Source organism: Spea bombifrons, chromosome 1 (genome assembly GCF_027358695.1).
Source record: "Spea bombifrons isolate aSpeBom1 chromosome 1, aSpeBom1.2.pri, whole genome shotgun sequence".
Taxonomy (NCBI): domain Eukaryota; kingdom Metazoa; phylum Chordata; class Amphibia; order Anura; family Pelobatidae; genus Spea; species Spea bombifrons.
In genome coordinates this window covers 26635349-26654377 of record NC_071087.1, presented here as the reverse complement: position 1 = coordinate 26654377, position 19029 = coordinate 26635349, and the positions used below count along the sequence as shown (strand labels likewise).

At 39.4% G+C, this 19029-nt stretch overlaps 1 protein-coding gene across 3 annotated transcripts in view; it reads right to left on the bottom strand.

Annotated features, from left to right (window-relative positions):
• Positions 1-19029, bottom strand: part of ACSL1 (acyl-CoA synthetase long chain family member 1) — a 36084-nt gene that overhangs the window by 10696 nt on the left and 6359 nt on the right. Inside the window, exons 1-10 of one of the 3 annotated variants that reach the window (XM_053459305.1) lie at positions 15677-15829; positions 13528-13743; positions 6303-6417; positions 6007-6071; positions 5740-5841; positions 5084-5183; positions 4783-4961; positions 4444-4476; positions 2487-2538; positions 1311-1384 (exon numbers count right to left, since the gene is read on the bottom strand). In XM_053459305.1, coding sequence (XP_053315280.1) covers positions 1311-1384; positions 2487-2538; positions 4444-4476; positions 4783-4961; positions 5084-5183; positions 5740-5841; positions 6007-6071; positions 6303-6417; positions 13528-13722 — 915 coding nt within the window. In that variant the 5' untranslated portion in view covers positions 13723-13743; positions 15677-15829. Of the gene's footprint in view, positions 1-1310; positions 1385-2486; positions 2539-4443; positions 4477-4782; positions 4962-5083; positions 5184-5739; positions 5842-6006; positions 6072-6302; positions 6418-13527; positions 13744-15676; positions 15830-19029 lie in introns of those variants that run through there. The other 2 variants (XM_053459295.1, XM_053459314.1) reach the window with 2 other exon arrangements.

Below are 19029 nucleotides of genomic sequence, written 5' to 3'. Positions count from 1 at the left end.
TGGTATGTTGATTTGAATTACACCATTTCCATAATTCCACCAACGGCTCAGGGTCACATCTGCTTCAATTTATCATTCATGCAACAGAATCTCTTTCAGCTACAATGAAAATACACTCTTGTTGACTTTATCATTTCCCTTCAGAACTCTGTATAGTAGGTAATTTAATCATTGTTACCAAATGAACAACAAATATTGTGTCGCCCAGAGTTAATCTTAAATGTTTAATGTGGGACATATCAAGACTGGATATGCAATCAATGGTACATGGATGGACACTAATCCGGATGGTCTGTAAATAAGATTAAACCCATCAGGTGTGCGGTTTTGCAGCAGAGATTTCTGGTCAAAAAATGTAATTGGCAGACACGAGTTCTATACTATTTTGTATGTACAATAAAAACAAGAGGGTAAAATTCACTGCAAGTAAAGAAAAACTGTCTTGATAGCAACCTGTAGACAGAATATAAAATCACAAAGTAGAATTGCCAAGAACCACCATAGCCACCTTACACAAAAACATAATTTATACAATACGGAACAGCAAGAGGGAAGCATTTAAGCAGAATATAAAATATTTTACATAGAAAAAGGGAAAAACAGCTTATATATTATAGACATTATAAAACATGAGAGAATCGCCAAGACAAAAAAACGTAATACATCAAAGCAGAAAACCAACTTCTTAAAATGTAAATAGAATTATATAAAAACTAGAAAAACTTTGGACTGCATAATCTGTTGTCCAAGAGAATTATGCTGGAAAACAGTCAACAACATGACACATTCTGAACAACAAGTAGAAGGGATTTTTAATATATCCGCCAATACCGCAGGGGTCCGGGTATGTGCTACTCACAACTAATCTACTTTGGCTAAACAAGATCATGACTTCTGGACAACAGAATTTTCTACATTTCTGCCATGTACTTGTTCAACTTTAATTTCTCCATTCCTCAATTAAATTAACAAAAGGAAGACTCATTGAAAAATACATTCTTTGAGCACTACACTATATACAGTGCTGAGGGCAATAAAGTATTTTAGCATCAGAAAATGTTATTCTGTTCCAATCGGGGGGGGGGGGGCGGGACTCGTGCATTGTTGTCAGTCGTGATATTTTGGGTTTCTTCCCTTGTTCCAACACCTCACTGAGCTGATCCTTAATGGAATTAGTCCATTGACATTCATTAGTCGCAGACACGTACATGTTCCAAGACAGACACGTACATGTTCCAAGACTGACACGGTATGTTCTATGGTTTACGACCAGGCCGTATAAGGTTAACAAAAAAACAAAAAAAATGTACCTCCGTTACTTTCATAAAGCTTGCGCTGTTGCTCACAATGTTCTTGTGTGTAATCATCGCTCCCTTTGGATTTCCTGAATTAAAAAACAGTAACGAAGGCAAAACATGTAGACCGTGAAGAATTTTCACTAATTATGAAATGAAGTTGGCGATCATATTTACAGTTTCTCTCGTAACTGGTTTACTTTTAACAAGCTATGCATTGAAGCCATTGCTATACACGAGTTCCACGTTAAATTGTCATTAATCAGATTTTTTTTCTGAAATCCAGAAGAAACGCTGGAGCTCCTGCAGGACGGGCTAGTACGCCTTGAGCTAAACGATGCCCAGCAGCAAAGGAACAAGCAAAAGCAGAAGTGGGAACTGGATTCTAGCCATATACGGGGTTTGTGTAAAAATGTTATTAAAATGATTTGTCATTACAATTGCACTATTTCATTACATCTTTTTTGCAAAAACAGCCTCCTCCATTTACAATATGGTGTTTATACACAGTCCAAGTTAGTAATAGAGGCCACTGGTGACTGGAATGCAAAATTACCCATTTAACTAGTGCTGTAATTTCAGAAGACACAAGACATGCACTAACTGAATGGAATAGAACAGAAAGCAGAATATATAATTAAGTCTTGCTTCCAGTATTTCACAAAGACCCGGATCACTGTATAATTATGTGTCACCATCTATAAATAAATGCATTGTTTTTCCATTAGTGGCTTCCTTATTTTCGTTTTGGGAAACACATACATGTGTATAAGTCAGGAAACATTACACACATTACCAGCAAGTCTAAAATTATATGTAAATTATATGTCTGCTCGGATACCACTCCCCATAATAAAACTATTTTCAAATTATTGTATTTCTGTGCATCCATTGCCATGGTTATATTTTTGGAATACACTCTGTTAATTGTTTATGGTTTACTTTTGGAAATGTTGGTAAGACAGCTAAAGACATTACAGGACACAAAACATTGAAAGATTTCACAGCTATTTTCTATTAAAAGTTATAGGGAAAATCAGATTTTTTTCCCCTTGTACTCTCTTGCATAAACTTTCTTTATGGAAATTTCCACCACTAGTTGTGTCCCTTTTAAATAATGAAATGAGAAATAGTGCAATAAATACACAAAAAGGTATCTATTGCAGATATAAAAGTAGCTCAAGAGAATACCTGTTGTACCACTAGTGAAACAAATGACTGCTAGGTCTTCTGGTTGTGGAGGCTAAAAGAAAACAAAAAATATATATATTTGTTATTATTAAATTTATTATTTGCATCATTCAACATAATATAAGTATATATTTCACCTTATAATTTTCATTTTAGGCCCTATGTAAAAACCACATTTACTCCATTTAAAAAAAAAAAAAAAAAAAAAAAAGCTAAATTAAAAAGGGACACTCCAGCCATTATATGAACTTTCATGCATCCAAAAGCTGTGTGGTCCCTTAAAAACACTTGATATACCTGAACACTGAGAAAAAGGGGTCTATTCAGGTCCCCGCACTAACACGTGGAAAGCACTCATTGATTGTAATTAAAGCTTTATCCTACAACGGATTGAAGAACAGAGGATGCGGAGGACAGCCACTGCAGCAGGACCGCAACTTCTGTCAGCTAAAAGCTTTACTTTTGTTTTGGTTCTTGTTTAAGAAGAATGCATATAAAAAAAAAGTACTCCCAGAGTGACTGGGGGTCTCGGGTACACTAAACTGGCCATTTGTGAGATTTTTTTCCACTGAAGATAATCTACTAAAGACATTATTGAGATAAATACTTATGATTTTCCATTTCAGACGGATACTTAGGAGAATGTATGAATTCAGTTACAATATGTAACAATAGGCCTGATCTATAGAGAGAGAACAGCTGTTTGCTATTGCAGCAGTAAGGAGGATCACATCCCCTTTGCATACTGTGGGGCTGCATCACGAAAGGGCATAATGCCAATGTATAGAGTGCGGTAAATGCCAAGTACTCCTGAGCACTATTTAATCATCCTAAGCACTTTTTAATCATAACAGTCAATTTAGACGTGTTGGAATCCAGCCACATGTCCACAATCCGCTGTGACCAGTCCCTTAACGGTCCAAATAGGTTACATTCTTAGTTGCTGAATGCAGGAACAACATTGTGAGCAACACATTTATCCATAATCAATGTGGCAACACAGTTGAAATTCCCTATACCTGGCAGTCTAGAGGCGCAGTGACACTTTTGGTAAAGGCGATTTAGTACAGGGCAGCCTAAAAGGCAGATATGTGAATGCTATAGAAGCCAAATTCCACCTCCTAACGTCACACATATCCCCAGCCTCATTTTAAGAATAGTTTTGATATTGCCCTATGCATAATTCCAACCAAAATAGGGTATATCTTCCTCATTTTGCTTCTTGTGCGCCAATTGGAACCAACATTTAAATGCAGAATTGTAAATAGCGAGATAATCTATTTGCCACCCATTATAGTTCTCAGAAACACAGTAAGCCCAAAGAATTGACACACAAGTATATTTTTGTAGTTGTACGTATTGACATGTACTGCTAATGACACCTGTAATTATTACCAGAAAGGTACAGGTTGTTTGCTATCAGATCACTGGCAAAATTGGCACATCACGTTTATTTGTTCCAAAACACAACCACACAAGCCGAGTCCTGATTTGACATATTTTAGATAAACCTTAATCACACAAATTGGTCAATATGTGGATGGTTTTTTGGTGTTTAACAATCCTGTATACCATAAACAGGAAGATATAATGGCGTTAGCTTATCCTACAAGGTGCACGCCAAGTTTCTGTGTGCAGATAGAAGACTAACTACAAAACCACAACAGCATCCCAAACATCAGAGGACACAGATCAAGAGACGTAAATCACGTTTATCATCTCACTGCAACCTCCCTGATTAAATGAAAAGAGGTTCTGTTCCTTGTAGACAGGCGGAGGCCTCCCTGGATTGCACAAAAGCAATTTGTTGGGGAGAAAACTCCAAATCACCTCTCCATGTGACATGCACATTAATATTTTCTGCATTATTTTTCGTTTAATTTGTATAACAGTCTAGAGAGCCTATATGGCATACATATAAGTCACTATTGACAAAATCCCATTGAGTTTGGCTTACCTTTGGCGCCACTCGGTTTGCCTTCCCCTCATTCTAAAAAAACAAAAACATAAATAACCAAATGAAAAGCTAATTTTAAGCTTAGAAACCTTATTGACAAATTCCAAATTTGACAAAGTGCTTCATTGCCTTGTTTTTACATACCAACATACATGTTGTAAGTATACTATCTGGTGGCCATTATAAATGCTTACACACGTGTTTCTGCAGGTAACCCATATAATATTCTTAGTTGTTTCTGCTGGAACAACACGATGTGAAGACCTTCATTCACATAAATTGGTACGAGCGTCTAAGTATACCTGCATTCTGCATCCCCAGCCCTGGCTTATTACTTGCCTCTATGTCTTTCAGGCTGATCACTTCCACGCCACACTTTTGCCCTCTCTCTACAAGATCACTGTCAAATGGTTCCATGAGAACGATTGTTTTTAGGACTGGAGTATCACCCTTTTCAACATTGGACAGCAACACTTTTGCCTTCTCAGGGGTGTCGCAGAATACAAGAGAGATTTCACCTAGATATAAGAAAGAAAAAAATAATTCAAGGCACCCAAATACCATACACAGTTTTTTGTTTTTTACTTGTGATAAAAAGCATCTGTAACTAAAATGCAAACGAAAGAAAAATGGTCAAGACCTTTATTTATGATGTAAGTGATTGCCTCAGCACCCAGTGTATCATACAGAGGAACAGCCACCATGGAGTACGTGTAGCAACCCAGCTCGACGATCGTCCACTGCACAAAACAAAAAGAAAAATAATGTAACAAGACAGATGCACAGTAAAATGGAATTAGAATTAGCTTTTTATTGCACAATGCTGTGATTCGCAAAACAATTCTACTATCTTTGCCAAAAAATTAAAAGAAATAATAATTAACAGATTGCTTCCAGTATACATGCTTTAGACACACCCAAAGTTAAACTCCCAACTTCAAAAGGTCCAAAGGGCCATAGTTTGACTGATAGGGTCATGAAGCTTATGTTAAGTGGTGACTTTTAGGGATATGGCAGAGATAAAATTCAGAGATCATCAAAATTACTTAGTTTTAAGAGATGCTCCAGTGTCCCACATAGCCTTTTAAACAAAGTACTTAATGCGCATTCAAAGTACTCTGCAGAAGCCCCCATGAAGGGTCATCACAAAAATTTTAAGGGACCACTCTACTAAACAGATAACAGTGTGTATGACGGCTGTTATCGTGAGCGTTATTCTCTGGAAACTCAAATACAACATACGGTATCACATCGCATACTTTTACACCCCAAATCACAGGCAGAAAACCCACTTACCTCTGGTCTGTTTTGGGCAAAAATGCCAATTAACTGTTCAGATGAAGGTTTGAAGCCTCGGTGCAGCAGAGCAGATCCTACATACTCTCCCCTATCCAACACCTGAATTGAGAAAGGAGGCGTTATGATTTAAACGGTTTCCCAAACAAGTGTGTGTGTGTGTGTGTGTGTGTGTGTGTGTGTGTGTGTGTGTGTGTGTGTGTGTGTGTGTGTGTGTGTGTGTGTATATATATAAGCTATTTTTACAGACCCTATATAAAACGTTACCTCTTGATAAGAAATCCATTCATATGGCTGATTTGGTTTCCTATGCCCTAAACAAGGCCCATTATCTAGGAGGAAACAAAATAGTCATATTAGAGACAGGTGTCTTTCCACATTCTTACGATGATCTATGGCAAAGCCATCCGACAGACATTTGATGCTATGCACGATATCTGCCTGCCCAGCCGGGACGCTCTTAAAGAGCATAATGGCACACTCCGGTGAGCTAGAGATACAAAGCGCTTGTTAAGACTACAATATAGTAGACAGTTCACAGTAAAATTACAAACCAAACTTACTTGAAACTCTAGCGCCTCTTTGGAAAATGTCGTAGATGGTTCTAACATCATCATAGTAATACGTGAGCACTTCATCAGTATCCAGAAGGGCAGATCTGCGAGCTCCCTCACCACCCTGTACGAGCAAACAAATAAATTAATGATGAAATGCTAAATAAAAGTGAATATAAGCCACCCAACGCATTGCTAAAGTGCACAACAGAAGAAGAAGACTTTCCAATAATGTACAAGGCAACAGGACGGATGCCTTCAGAATACATGCAAAGGTAAAATCCAACATAAAAAAGTTGTTCCCGGAAAGGAAGAGAACGGCTTCATATATGGATCTATAAATACACTGTCTCAAAGCTTTGTGAATAGCTTTTTTTCCTGCCTGAACAGAACAAGCAATCTGATGAATTATTACGTATTAACATTCAGCCCCGAGCAAGGAGCTTCAGAATGGAAGGTGACCTTACCTCGCAAAGGTCAGAAAACATTCCCACCTGCGTAAAGTTTCTCTGGCGTTCAGATGAAAGCACATTCCAGAAATAAAAGGGACTTTAGGAACTAGTTTTAGGTACAGGATTGTTTTTTCAAGTGGCACTTTGGGTAAAATGAATACACGTTATTTGTTCCTACTATTGAGAAAGAACTAACTATGCCTGACACAGCAATCACATTTAAAAATGTATGTAGGCAGCATATCCTGCCTCGGAGTGATTTTCCCAGACACTAGAAATAGAAAGGGTTAAACCTGGAGATCAGTAGGCAGCCAGGCATCAGAAGTACACGAACCTCAGCCTTGCCAAGTGGGGTTTAGCAATAGATCTCTCATTAACAGACTTAATTAAAAACAAAAAAGTTTAACTCACGCAGGTGCAACAACCTTATGTAACCTCCGCCTTAAGTATCGCTGGAAAAGCAAGTGATACGCCGTTGCGTTAATAGTTTGGGTAGCACAGCAAACACTGTGGTGTTTAAGCAATACAGAGGGAATTTACAGGAGCTGAACACCCCAACCCCCAGAATTCCATTATCAACGGTTATCCATGGCTTTCTTTCTTAAAGGACTGGCCCTGCATAATGCATAGTTTAATCAGCAACAAAAAAAATGCCTGGTTTTTTTCTTATACAGTGCAGGGCAAACTAGGTCCTTCTTGCAGACACACCTTAAACTTTGGGTGGGGGGGGATATCATTATGACAAAAGAGCCAATAATGCACAACGACACACAGAAGCAAAAGGTTCGTGATCAGAATCCTCGGGAAAACCAGATTCTCTGCCGCCTTAAAAGTCAACGCTCTGTTACTACATTTTACTGGTGAATCTGGTAAATTATATCTCAAACAATTACACTGATGGCAGGAACCATGACATAAGGGATCCTGCTGTAATTCTTAGATTTTGTCCCAATCGGCAGACCTGGAGGGAGGCTGCCATGGTAGTCAGTCCTGTGATAATTTGGGCCGACGTCCGTTCCTCCATGGATTGAACCATCAATGTCCAGCTGGGTCATTAAGACTGAATCATTCTACAGTTTAATCCCAGGCAGTACATGATGGATTCAGAGAGATCTATAGATTTGGCCAAGAAAACACACGTGGCTAATACAAAGTTGCCTGAAACCTTTATACAAAAACTAGAGCAGTTCTAAAATAATAAACAGTATAACATTTTCAGACCGATAGTAAACATATGTGATGGGAAGTCTCCTTTTAGCAGTGAGTTATGGCTGCAGTCCTGGTGTTCTTAAGAACATCTTCAAAACTCATGCGAGATAAAAAAGCTAGAATTTCATTGGCATTGATTAAACTCCAACAGCCTGCTCGTAATGGAGGGGTGAATTTACCTAATCTATTGGACTATAATCTGGCATCTAACTATCGTTTTGCGGCTGATTGGTTGTGTGGCGGGTCTAAATTCACCAATGTGACCCTGGAGCAACACCTATCTCCAACCATTTCTTTGGCCTCTCTCCTGCATCTATCTAAAGTTAACCTACCCCCAGAGGCTGTCTCCAACCCATTGCTGTATCACACTTTAAAGGCGTGTTAGACGGCGCCTGGGCCTGGAGGTTCACTACTCTAAATTCCTGCCATTGATCCGTAACACGCAATTCCAGCATGGGAGGGAGGATGTTGTCTTTCGACGCCTGGCCCGGGAGGGGGGGGGGTCACACCATTGGCGATTTTCTGGACCCACGTGAGGGTAAATTGTTCTCTTTATTGCGGCTCCAATCTAAATTCCCTACTATTAACGTTCACCCCATTCACTACCTTCAACTTCGTAATTATGTTAATACATTGCTTCCTTATCTCTCTGGGGCTAATTCTAACAACCCCTTAGACCAGGTAACGATATTGTCCCCCGTCATAATGCTCAAGATGTCCACAATCTATAATCTGATCAGACCTGTCATCGACTGGGAGTCCCACGGTGCAGGTCTTCCCTCCTGGAGGGCTGATTTTCCAAATCTAACATCGAACCGGATTCTTCAGGCGTATATGTTAAATTCTAAAGTCCTGGTCTCTAGGGACTATAGTGAAATGTTCCTCAAGATTGTGCATAGAGCGTATGTCACCCCTAAACTTCGGTTTTTAACGGGCTTAGCGGATCACTCCCGATGCTTAAAATGTCAATTACCTGAGGCCGATCTTTTGCATGGCTTGTGGTCTTGTAGCTCTATTGTCCCATTTTGGGAAGCTCTACAATCATACATCAATGACACTCTGGGCATTCGTTTTGTAATATCTGTTGAATGGGCTATTTTTGGTATATTCCCTGACCACACTCCCCCACCTGTAGCGAGGCCTAAATTTCTCTTGCTCATTCTTTCCGCAGTGGCAAAACGGGCAATATTGTCCCAATGGATTGCTCCACAACCTCCGTTGCTTCCTCCGGCCCTGTCGCGACTGCACTTTTTGTTTCATATGGACTGGCTCGAAGCTGTCCTTCATAATGAGAGCAAGGTCAAATATCTTTTCAATCGCTGGTCCCCATTTATCGCAACACTAGATAGCACTACCAGATTGTCACTGTTTCAAACGTTCAATACCAGAGTGGTATTGTCTTCAGGTCCTAAAAGGTATTCACCCCATACCAGGGTTCTGATCTCATTGCGGGACAAGACGTATCTGTGTTGTGGTCCGGTGTTCTGTGATTGAGGAGCTGATATTACCTACACTGTATGTATTATTGGAATTGTGCATTACTTGTACCTGTACACATCTAGTCTGTCACCATGTCTATTTGTACCTTTGCTCTTATGCTGTATGCTCTGTCTTCTCCGTGTAATAAAGAAGTTAAAAAAAAACAAAAAAAAACACTCATGTGAGTTATGTTTACAAATCAACTCCGAGTGTCTGCACCACGCATCTGAGAACTGAAAAGCCAACTTTACAGAACAAACCAGTTTATTAGAATCAGTTAGAAGACATTTACATAAACATACACTTCTTTTATGAGTGCACAAAATCAATATTTACTCAGAGCAATGGCTGCCATTGTATATATCGGAGATGCACTCACAGAAACATGCAAATACATATTTCAGGGTCAAGTTAAGTTTGTTAGGCTACTCTGATCCATGAGTCAATGAACCACCAGCTGGAATCACAAGTCAATAAGCTTAAGTCACATTAGATCTTGAACGCTGTACAGGATGACTTATAAATGTTACTTCCCACTAATGGAAGCAATGACCCTCCCATAACATTCTGCCGGACAAACGCATACCAATTACCAATGCCTGTTATAACAAAGTTATATACCATGAGACTGTGCCTCGGCATTCAGCACAGATTACAGCCTGCTGAGGGACTACTCGCTTATGGACAGTCAGGAGGATTAGGTAATAGAACTTCACTGATCACTTTTACAACTAAGCCTCCAACAGAAACAAACAACTTCTTGCACCGATGAATCTGGCAACAATTTATTATTTTTAGCAGGAACACGTCATGTGATGCAAAAGATTGTTGAGAGAGGGAAAAAACCAAAACATTAAAAGTTCGTCAGCAGAACAGACAAGACAGATCTTTAAAAGATTTAGCTGCTTAACATTCTAGTGAACGCAATTAACATGGAACAGCCCAAAAGGACAAAGATCCAGGTGCACGTGGTCTTCAGAATGTGCACGAGTTCTACCGGTTAATAACACACTAGTTGTAGCAACTGTGTACTTTGGCACAAGTTTAATATAAAAACAACCCAATCCCTATTTTGCCTGAACTAAGGCGATTACACTTGCCAGGTCCAGAGTCCTAAATTTCACTAATAGGATTTCAGTGTAATGTACACCACTGTTTACATGGAGCTTGGCGCAGGGAACCGAGTCAGTAAATTCCCATTGAAACCTTTAGGTCTCTGCAATACAGTAAAAACGGTCTTTAGTAAACAGATTGCTATTATGTAACTCGCCCACATTTCTTCTTTGTTACACCCTTGTAGAGAGATCTTCTGAGCTGTGAATTTTCGAGCCTGTCCATCACCTGATCAGGTTAAAGTCCTGCCAACCCCACCTCACACCTGCCAGCTGCGGGCAGATCAGAGAAAGATAATCCGCCATTCGTGGGGCGATAGTAGTAGCGATGACGTCTAAACTGACAGGCAGCACAGTTACCGATGGCATGCCATAGCACCCAGCGGCTTCATCCCAAACCAAAATATGGCGTTCACTTTAATTATTGAATGTTGCGCTCTTCAAAGCCTCAACTTCCAAAATCCTATGAGAGATTGGCCGTTATTAGAACTACTCTAATGAGATCGAGAGTAAAGATACAGTTCATTTTAAATGTCAGGTGGACCGGCTGATTTAGAGAATAAGCACAATGTCTTTCACACCTTAACAAGAAACCGGATGTGATCAGAAGATCCTCCCTAAGAGGAAGAATAGGGAAAACCAAGATAGACGCAAATGTGAACACATTATGCACTTCTCTATAGGTCACTGCGCAAATTATAGTAATAACTCGTATTAAATGAATGTTTTGCCATACAATGCCCATGTTTATGATGTATGGTTGGTGCCATCAGCTTGTTCTTTTTAAGTTATTAAACATTAAATGTAACCATAATACGCATTCCATCGCGATGGCAGCAGAATCATCAATTTTTACGCCTGGAGGTACTGCAGGAAGTACATTAAATTGCATGTAAATAACTTTGTTGTATTGCAGTTTGTTCCAGTAAACTTCCGTTATCATGTGATTTTAGGCGATTTTCTTTACTCAAACACCACACCGAGCTGACGGCAACGAGGTAGAAACCCTGCTTGTGCAGTGGAATCCAGGACAAAATGGTTTGACATCCTTAATTTTTTTTCTGTTTGGGCAGTGGGATATAAAGGTTTTTTTTTTCTTTTCATAATATATTTTTTGTATTTTTTTTTTAAATGCACTTTTATCTGTTATCAGTGCAGTATGGCTAGAGGTCCTCTTAGGCACCTCTTGAACATGTTATTAATGCCAGTGATGTCACAATGGCATCACTTAGCTCACTTTTTAAAAAAAAATATTTATTGTATTTTAGTGATTTGTTTTACTCTCACTCACTCTCCTCCCTGTGATCCCTATGCAAGTCCCCACAGTCTTGCATAGAGATCACACTGTGTCTGTGCCTCATAGGACTGATCAGATATCCCAGCAGGGTCTAGACAGACCCTGCAGGGGATATCCTGTCACTCGGAAGGTCATCTGAGGACATCAGCAGTGATACGACCCGGAAGTGAATGCTCGATCGCACAATTAAAAATGTAAGTTTCATGAAGCGGTTTCATGATAGGGCAGCAGAAAGCCAGCAAATGAGTCCCTGACGCTGCAATAAGTTCAGGACGTACCAGTATGTCCATATGGGTTTCTTTAGGCGCGTTTTATGGATGTACCGCTACGTCTATAGGGGACTGAAGGAGTTAATCCAGGATGGGGGATTGAGACAGGGTGATTCTGTTTACTACAGGCAGTATAAGGATTCAGGGTTTCTCTAGTAGATTGGGCTAAGATACATATAAACTCTCCAGCTGCATACAACGGTAGCCTTTTCTGCCACAAATATGGGAGAAAAGAGGGGGTGGCACACGGCAGCGGCATTTTCTTACAGTTAATAAATGCATATGTACTTTATACTTAACTGGCAGGCTGCGTGGGACAATAGAGCGTCTCTAGAAGGTTAATCGGTGGTGGTGGGGGGTTTATATGACGTTAACTAGAGATCACCTTATATTTCTGTTAAGACAAAAGTGTGTTTAACATGCAGGAAGATATGAATGAGAATTAAGCCTCAGCTTACTTATTCAAATGCCACTTAAGAGATCAGGGTTAACACTGCAGTGGCCGACTAGTTTCAAATTACGGTAATTATATATCTATATATTTTAAACACTGAAAGGGAGGGTGACGTGGACAAGCCAGGCATTGCTATGGGTTAACTGTGAAATGACATCTATACCAGTTAACCCCTTAATGACAAAGCCTGTACATGTACGGGGTCAAAATGCATTGTTTTCAATGGGTTTAGGGATCGCCCATTGTCCTTAAGGGGTTAAAGACAAACAGGATAAAGAAAAACACAATAAAGACAAGTAAGCTTGTAAAATGGCAATTGCATTCTTAATTGTTCAGTGCATGGCAAACACTACGCTTAAATCCTCAGCCCCCCAAACAGAAGCAATATTAGCACAACCCATGCAAGAATTGTCACTTGCACAATAACCCATAAGACAAACAGACAGCGGCACAGAAACACGGACATTTCCAAAGCGTTAGTGTAGTGATGAAACCCGCCTAGCTTATTATTGTTAAATCTATATCGAATGATAGAACATTTGGCTGAAACTCCACTAATACTTAGATGATTATCTAAGAAAATGATTAGCCAAGGCACAATCGGCATGGAGCATTGCCCAACCGGCCCCTATCTGACCCCAGGTAGTTTAATACAACACAACATTTTTCTTTGAGCTATATAAGATATTTGTTTCTTAAAACTAAATCTCCATTCTAACTTAAAATGCATGTCCACAAATATGTGAAAAAACATTTCTAATAGATTGATTTACTCCACTAAAAGATGAATTGCAAGTAATAAAGGTTTTTCAATGCAATTATTTTTGGATCATCCAAAGAAGATGAAAAAAAAAAGAATTCAGCTTATCTTTCCAAAAAGTTAAGGCATTTTTGGAAGATTTGAAAGTTGATTTTTAACTAGCATTTACTATTGTAATTTCTGCAAAGCGGCGAAAGGTTACCTGTACTTCCACAGACTGCATGGCCAGATCACACGGGGGTTTCAGTGCCTTGGGTCTTGTAGCGTACCAATAAGTAGTAAGAGCAGCAAACGCTCCAAAGCCCATCAAGGTGTTAGTGGGGAGCGTTCGCACATATTGCCTGAAGTCCCCAAGCTCTGGAATTCTCAGATTCCGGAAGAGGTCGTTAGCCTGCATTCTTACTGGTGTTCTTCAATCCTGTGGGCAGGGAATAAGTAATGAAGAAGAAAAACCAGAAATATTAGTTGCTTCATCTTGGAAATGCCCTAGTGCCAAAGACTGGCTTAATATATGATATAAGTATAACTGGCACAATAAAATGATCTTTCTATTCAGGGGTATAGCGTGCTCGGTTTGCTGATACAGAGAAGAGATAAAACTGCAGGACACATACAGGTGCACGGTTCTCAAACTCTTCAGCTAAGGAGGACAACAATGTGTGATACGCTTGCAAACCAGACACGTGTCCAGGCCAAGTTCATAGTATACATTAAACATCTGAAGTCAGCACCACCTCATCAGAAACATACAAGCCACTGAAAAGGTGGCATAAAGACAATTTGATCACTTGTTCCAACCTGTGGCGCTTCTTTTTAACCTCAGAAATCAATCATACCTAATAAACAGCTGCAAGTGGCACTTGCCCAGGGAACTTAGCTCCCATGGGTACTTCACTCAAAAAGGGTGGAATAAGGATTCTGTTTAAGTACATACGACTAGGATCTATACAGTATGATAGCATACGTATGTCCATACACAATATATGCACTTTATCCAAGCTTCAAATCAAAGAAAACACTCAAAAAAAAATAATAATAATTTTTTGTGTTTTAACCCATTCAGTAAAAATGAGTTTACAATAAACCAAACTTTTTTTTAGTTTATGCTTACAATCTACCACTTGATGGCACTGGAATAAAAGTTTATTTAAGATTATAGTTCAGAGAATTACAAGATGATACACAGAGGGATTGAGATAAAGCTTCACTTAGAGATTTAGAGCCAGAAGCTGACAAATGTCATCTTTATAGTAGTGATTAAAGTCTTCTGCTGGCTGTAGTTGGGAGTAATATCAATCTCAAAGAGAATGGATTACACTGCCCCCTACTGGTAAGGTTGCAAAACTAAATTTACATAAAACAAGATTATTTTAGATATTTTTTTTATCTGAAGAACACATGTAAAAGGAAAACTATTTCTATGCCCTTAAACATATCTCTGGTTCACCTAATACATTTTGTATTAATCCATCAATTTAGTTTTCTAGCCCCCCAGCCCTTTTGCTTGCAGGATATGCTTTTAGCTTACTAGCATATTGACTGCTGCCGTTTCTATTCATATATAAATGGCTTGGTCTAAAAACATCGGATGCCATCATAACGGCATATGACAAAATGACCAAGTTACGTACAACGTTAATGTGCAAATTTTGTTCTGCCAAGGACTTGCCCAACTCTAAAGCCCACTGACATTTCTATCTCTAAGCGGCAGTGGGAAGGGGTTAATCAAAAGCACTTATTGTAGGGATACTTACCAGGTACAAACTTTTTCACATTTCCCTTTCATACAAATGTTACTTTCACAATTAAGTCAGATTGTAAATGGTTAAAGCTCAAAAGGCCAGTCCGCTAGCTGCTTCATTGTTAATGAAGGTAATGTTTAGGTTTCCAAGGTGCAAAGGTGAGAACTAAACACTGACTCCAAATTATAGAAGAAATGTCAATAAAGCACAAAATGATCTAAGATTACATTAGAGATGGCACACCTAAACCATTCCTCTAACAAAAAATGTATTAACCATTAAATAACCGGGCTTCATGTAACCAGAATTAGTTTGACATACAAAACAATTCTATACAGCATTAACGTGGAAGTTTCCTCTATGTTTCCTGTATATTATGGTAATTATATTTATAAAAAAATATAATAGATCATATAAGACAAGCCTGCTTTTGTTGACAGACAGAAATATGTGCACACACACACACACACACCGACCCGGCCGGGCACACTGAGCTAAACCAAGGTGCGCGGTATGTGATCGCACCAAAGAATGCAATAACTGCTCAAAACACTAAAAAAGAAAAAAAACCCTCCAAAATCCAGATCTACATTATGTATGGGAACTCACCCCTATGTGTCCTGCCGAAGGCTGACTGAGTGACATGCACACCCTGCAGTAAAGTGAACTTGTCAGCTGCTGATCCTGTTGCATTCAAGGACTTACAGGACATCTAAGTCACATGCAGAGACCGGCTACTTAATGCCTAGTAGGTAAAAGGTGACTTGGGCAGATGAAGGCCAGTGACAGGCTGGTTACCCCACAGAGTAATCCATTACAGAGTGACACCACAAATGCAATACAAAAAGCAGACGGCTGGCAGCGACAGACATTCATTCACTTCCCCCTACAAGAAAGAGGTTAACCCTTTAATAGTACTAACTCATGTGCTACCGACTACAGTACACAAGGCAGACACTCTTCCGCCTTTTTAATCAAATAAAAAAATAAAGTAATGCAAAATCAGCTGTAGGTTCTGTAAAATCCACGCAGGAAGAATGAAAAGAATGATAACACGGCACCACGATTGTTAATATAAAGCAATTGGGGTTTTATTCTGGTGACAGAAGACAGCATCACAAGACGTTCACATTCCATTACATTACAGGGAGGAAACAAATAGTTCATGGGATCTTATAACAGCAGCAGAATCTATGCGGTTTGATCTTAAGAAGCACCCAGAGCTTACACAGTCTTTAAATTAGAAGTAGGTAAATATTTAGGGTTTATTTAACACGACAGAAGCTGGATAGGGTAATCTTAACAACAACAAAAAAAAAGAAAAAAAAAATTCAATTATTTGACAAAATGTATGTTTCTATAGTGTTTCTAGCCATTGTATATACTTCATTTTTCACAGATTAGACACTGCAAAATTAAGAAAGAATGGTTTCATTTCAAGGTCTAAAAGTCCAAAATAAATTTTGCAGGGCACCAGGCATGGGCTGGTAATGGTGCCACTCTGACAAGATTATTACGCATTATGTAGCGAAGGCAGTACTTGTGGGGGTGCAGCTAACACTGCCCCAGTTCATTTTGTGGGCCATCAGTCACAGAGTGCAGCAGAAATGACAGCAGATCTCCTGACAGTGCTCACCCCACCAAGAGCAGAACAAAAGAATTCACTGTTAACAACCGTCATAAAATAAACCATTTGTTCCAGCGATCTGCTGAGCCTCCAGCCCAAAGCAATAGGGGTGTTGTGCCACGCTCCACTCTCCTACGCATGCGCACACACACACGCAGTTTGAGGAGAACACTAGGGTCTAGACGGCCTTTACTACTAAAAAAAGAGTTACAAAGTGCTTCTTCAGGTCTCTTTTCAATGTGTAGTGCAGGATGCCATACAGGCTGGCTGACGGGCTTCTATTAATATCAGTGATGTAATATACTAAGACATAGGAAGGACGCTTACATGGGAGGCGTGGGTTCAGAGTCTAGTAAAGGCTGTCATCATGATAGACTGGGTACATTAAATAAATACAAGGATTATGTCCGCGCCACATCCTTTATGCGTTTATTTCTTTATTATTGCCATGTTTCTAAAGGTTCTGAACCAAGGTCTCTTCTGTTCGGTCACAAATTAACACAATTACATCGTTTCCTAAAGTTTTGCATTGTCTGTGGTCACAATGTCCAGATCTCCAATTTTAAGACCACAGATCTATGGTCAAGAACAAAACAGATCTTATTACACACAGATAGTGAAAACAGGCCAGAATTGGGTCACCCATATGTACTTGGGACTTGAAAGAGACCCTTGAATATCAGAATGATGATTTGGCTTACTGACCATTTGTTGCGGCCACTAGCTGTGAAAATCGACAATATTCAACAAGATCCTCAACCAAGGGCAACTAATATATCAAACTGAGCACCATTTGAGAGATTTGTGAACACCCACTAAAACCAATATAATTTAAAGACTTTTATAACTGAACAAAGAATTAAAACGCAGCCTTCTTGCTACCGGGGATAGTGAAACCCTTCCCAGGAATAATTCTTTAACCACTGTGATATTTGGCTATATTTGTATTTTTTCAGGAAGCATTTGTCATGCGAACATAAGGCACTGACAGGTATCTGTTATGCGATTAAACTTTTAGATAAGAATATTAAAATGGTTGTAATAAACATTTTATTTAAGAGGAACAGAAGTTTTAAGGAGGCCACAATAACATGTTTATGGCTGGCTGCATTTTATATTCACCAATTAGCAAGAACATACGTGTCTCCAGAGTCAAAAACCCTGCTTACGACTACTCACTTTATGTGCATCTGTGGAGAATGGTGGGATTTGTATGTCTTTCTACCTGTAGGATTCAGTTACCACCATCTTTTTCCTAATATCCATAGTGCCCCTACTATAGAGGGTCCAGGGTAATGTTAAAGCTACAGCATGCCAAGACATTTTGGACAATGATATGCTTCCAACTTTATGGAACAGTTTGGAGAAGGCCCCTTCCTGTTGTCCCAGGGCACAAAGCAAGGTCCATAAAGACATGGTTTGAGGAGCTTGGGGTGGAGAAAGTTGATTGTCCTGCACAGAGCCCTGACCTCAACCCCATCCAACACCTTTGGGATGAATGCTGATGGCAAACTAGGACTCACCCAACAGGGCCTGACCTCAAAAATGCTCTTTTGGCTGAATGGGCACAAGTTCCCACAGACACAATCCAAACTTTTTTGGAAAGGCTTCCCTGAAGAGCCTGAGCTGATACAGCTGTAAAGAGGGGGCAACTCTATATTAATGGATGACCTACAATCCCATATGGATATGATAACCAGGTGTCCACATACATTTGGCCATATAGTGTAAAATAACCCACTGAGCCAACCCAGCTACCTCTTGCAAACTCTTAAGTGACATAAAAGTACAGGTTGACATCAATAGAGTAGTAGGAATGAAGCAGTGATAATACAGTTTTGACATTCTCCAAAAATCTTCTTCATGAGTAAAGGTACATGATCTCTTCCAAGCAGGACTTTCAGTTTCACTTACTTAAAGTTGCAATTTACAGTTTAAGGCACAAATTAACACATATTAAAGTACATATTAAAGTACTTCAATGTTTTTTCTCTTTCTTTTTTACACAGAAAGCCACTTACCTTTAAAAGAAGATGTAGCGCACCCCCTCAGAGTTTTGCACTAATTTTAGCTGCTTGAAGCAGCCAATCAGTAGTAGAAAGATAAGCGCTCCTACTGAAATGAATCAGAGCACTTTCTGAGCGTGCTCATAGAAGGTCCTTTTAGACCTCCTGGAACTCAAATAGAGTATTTCATTTTGGTGTGAAAACGAAAAGGGGCTTTCAATTAACGTGACACAAAGATTTTCTGGTACCTCATTTGTTGTGTTTATAGTGACCATTCTGCTGATTTTTTTTCAATGCAAGAACAAAATGACATGCTTTGTGACAGGTGG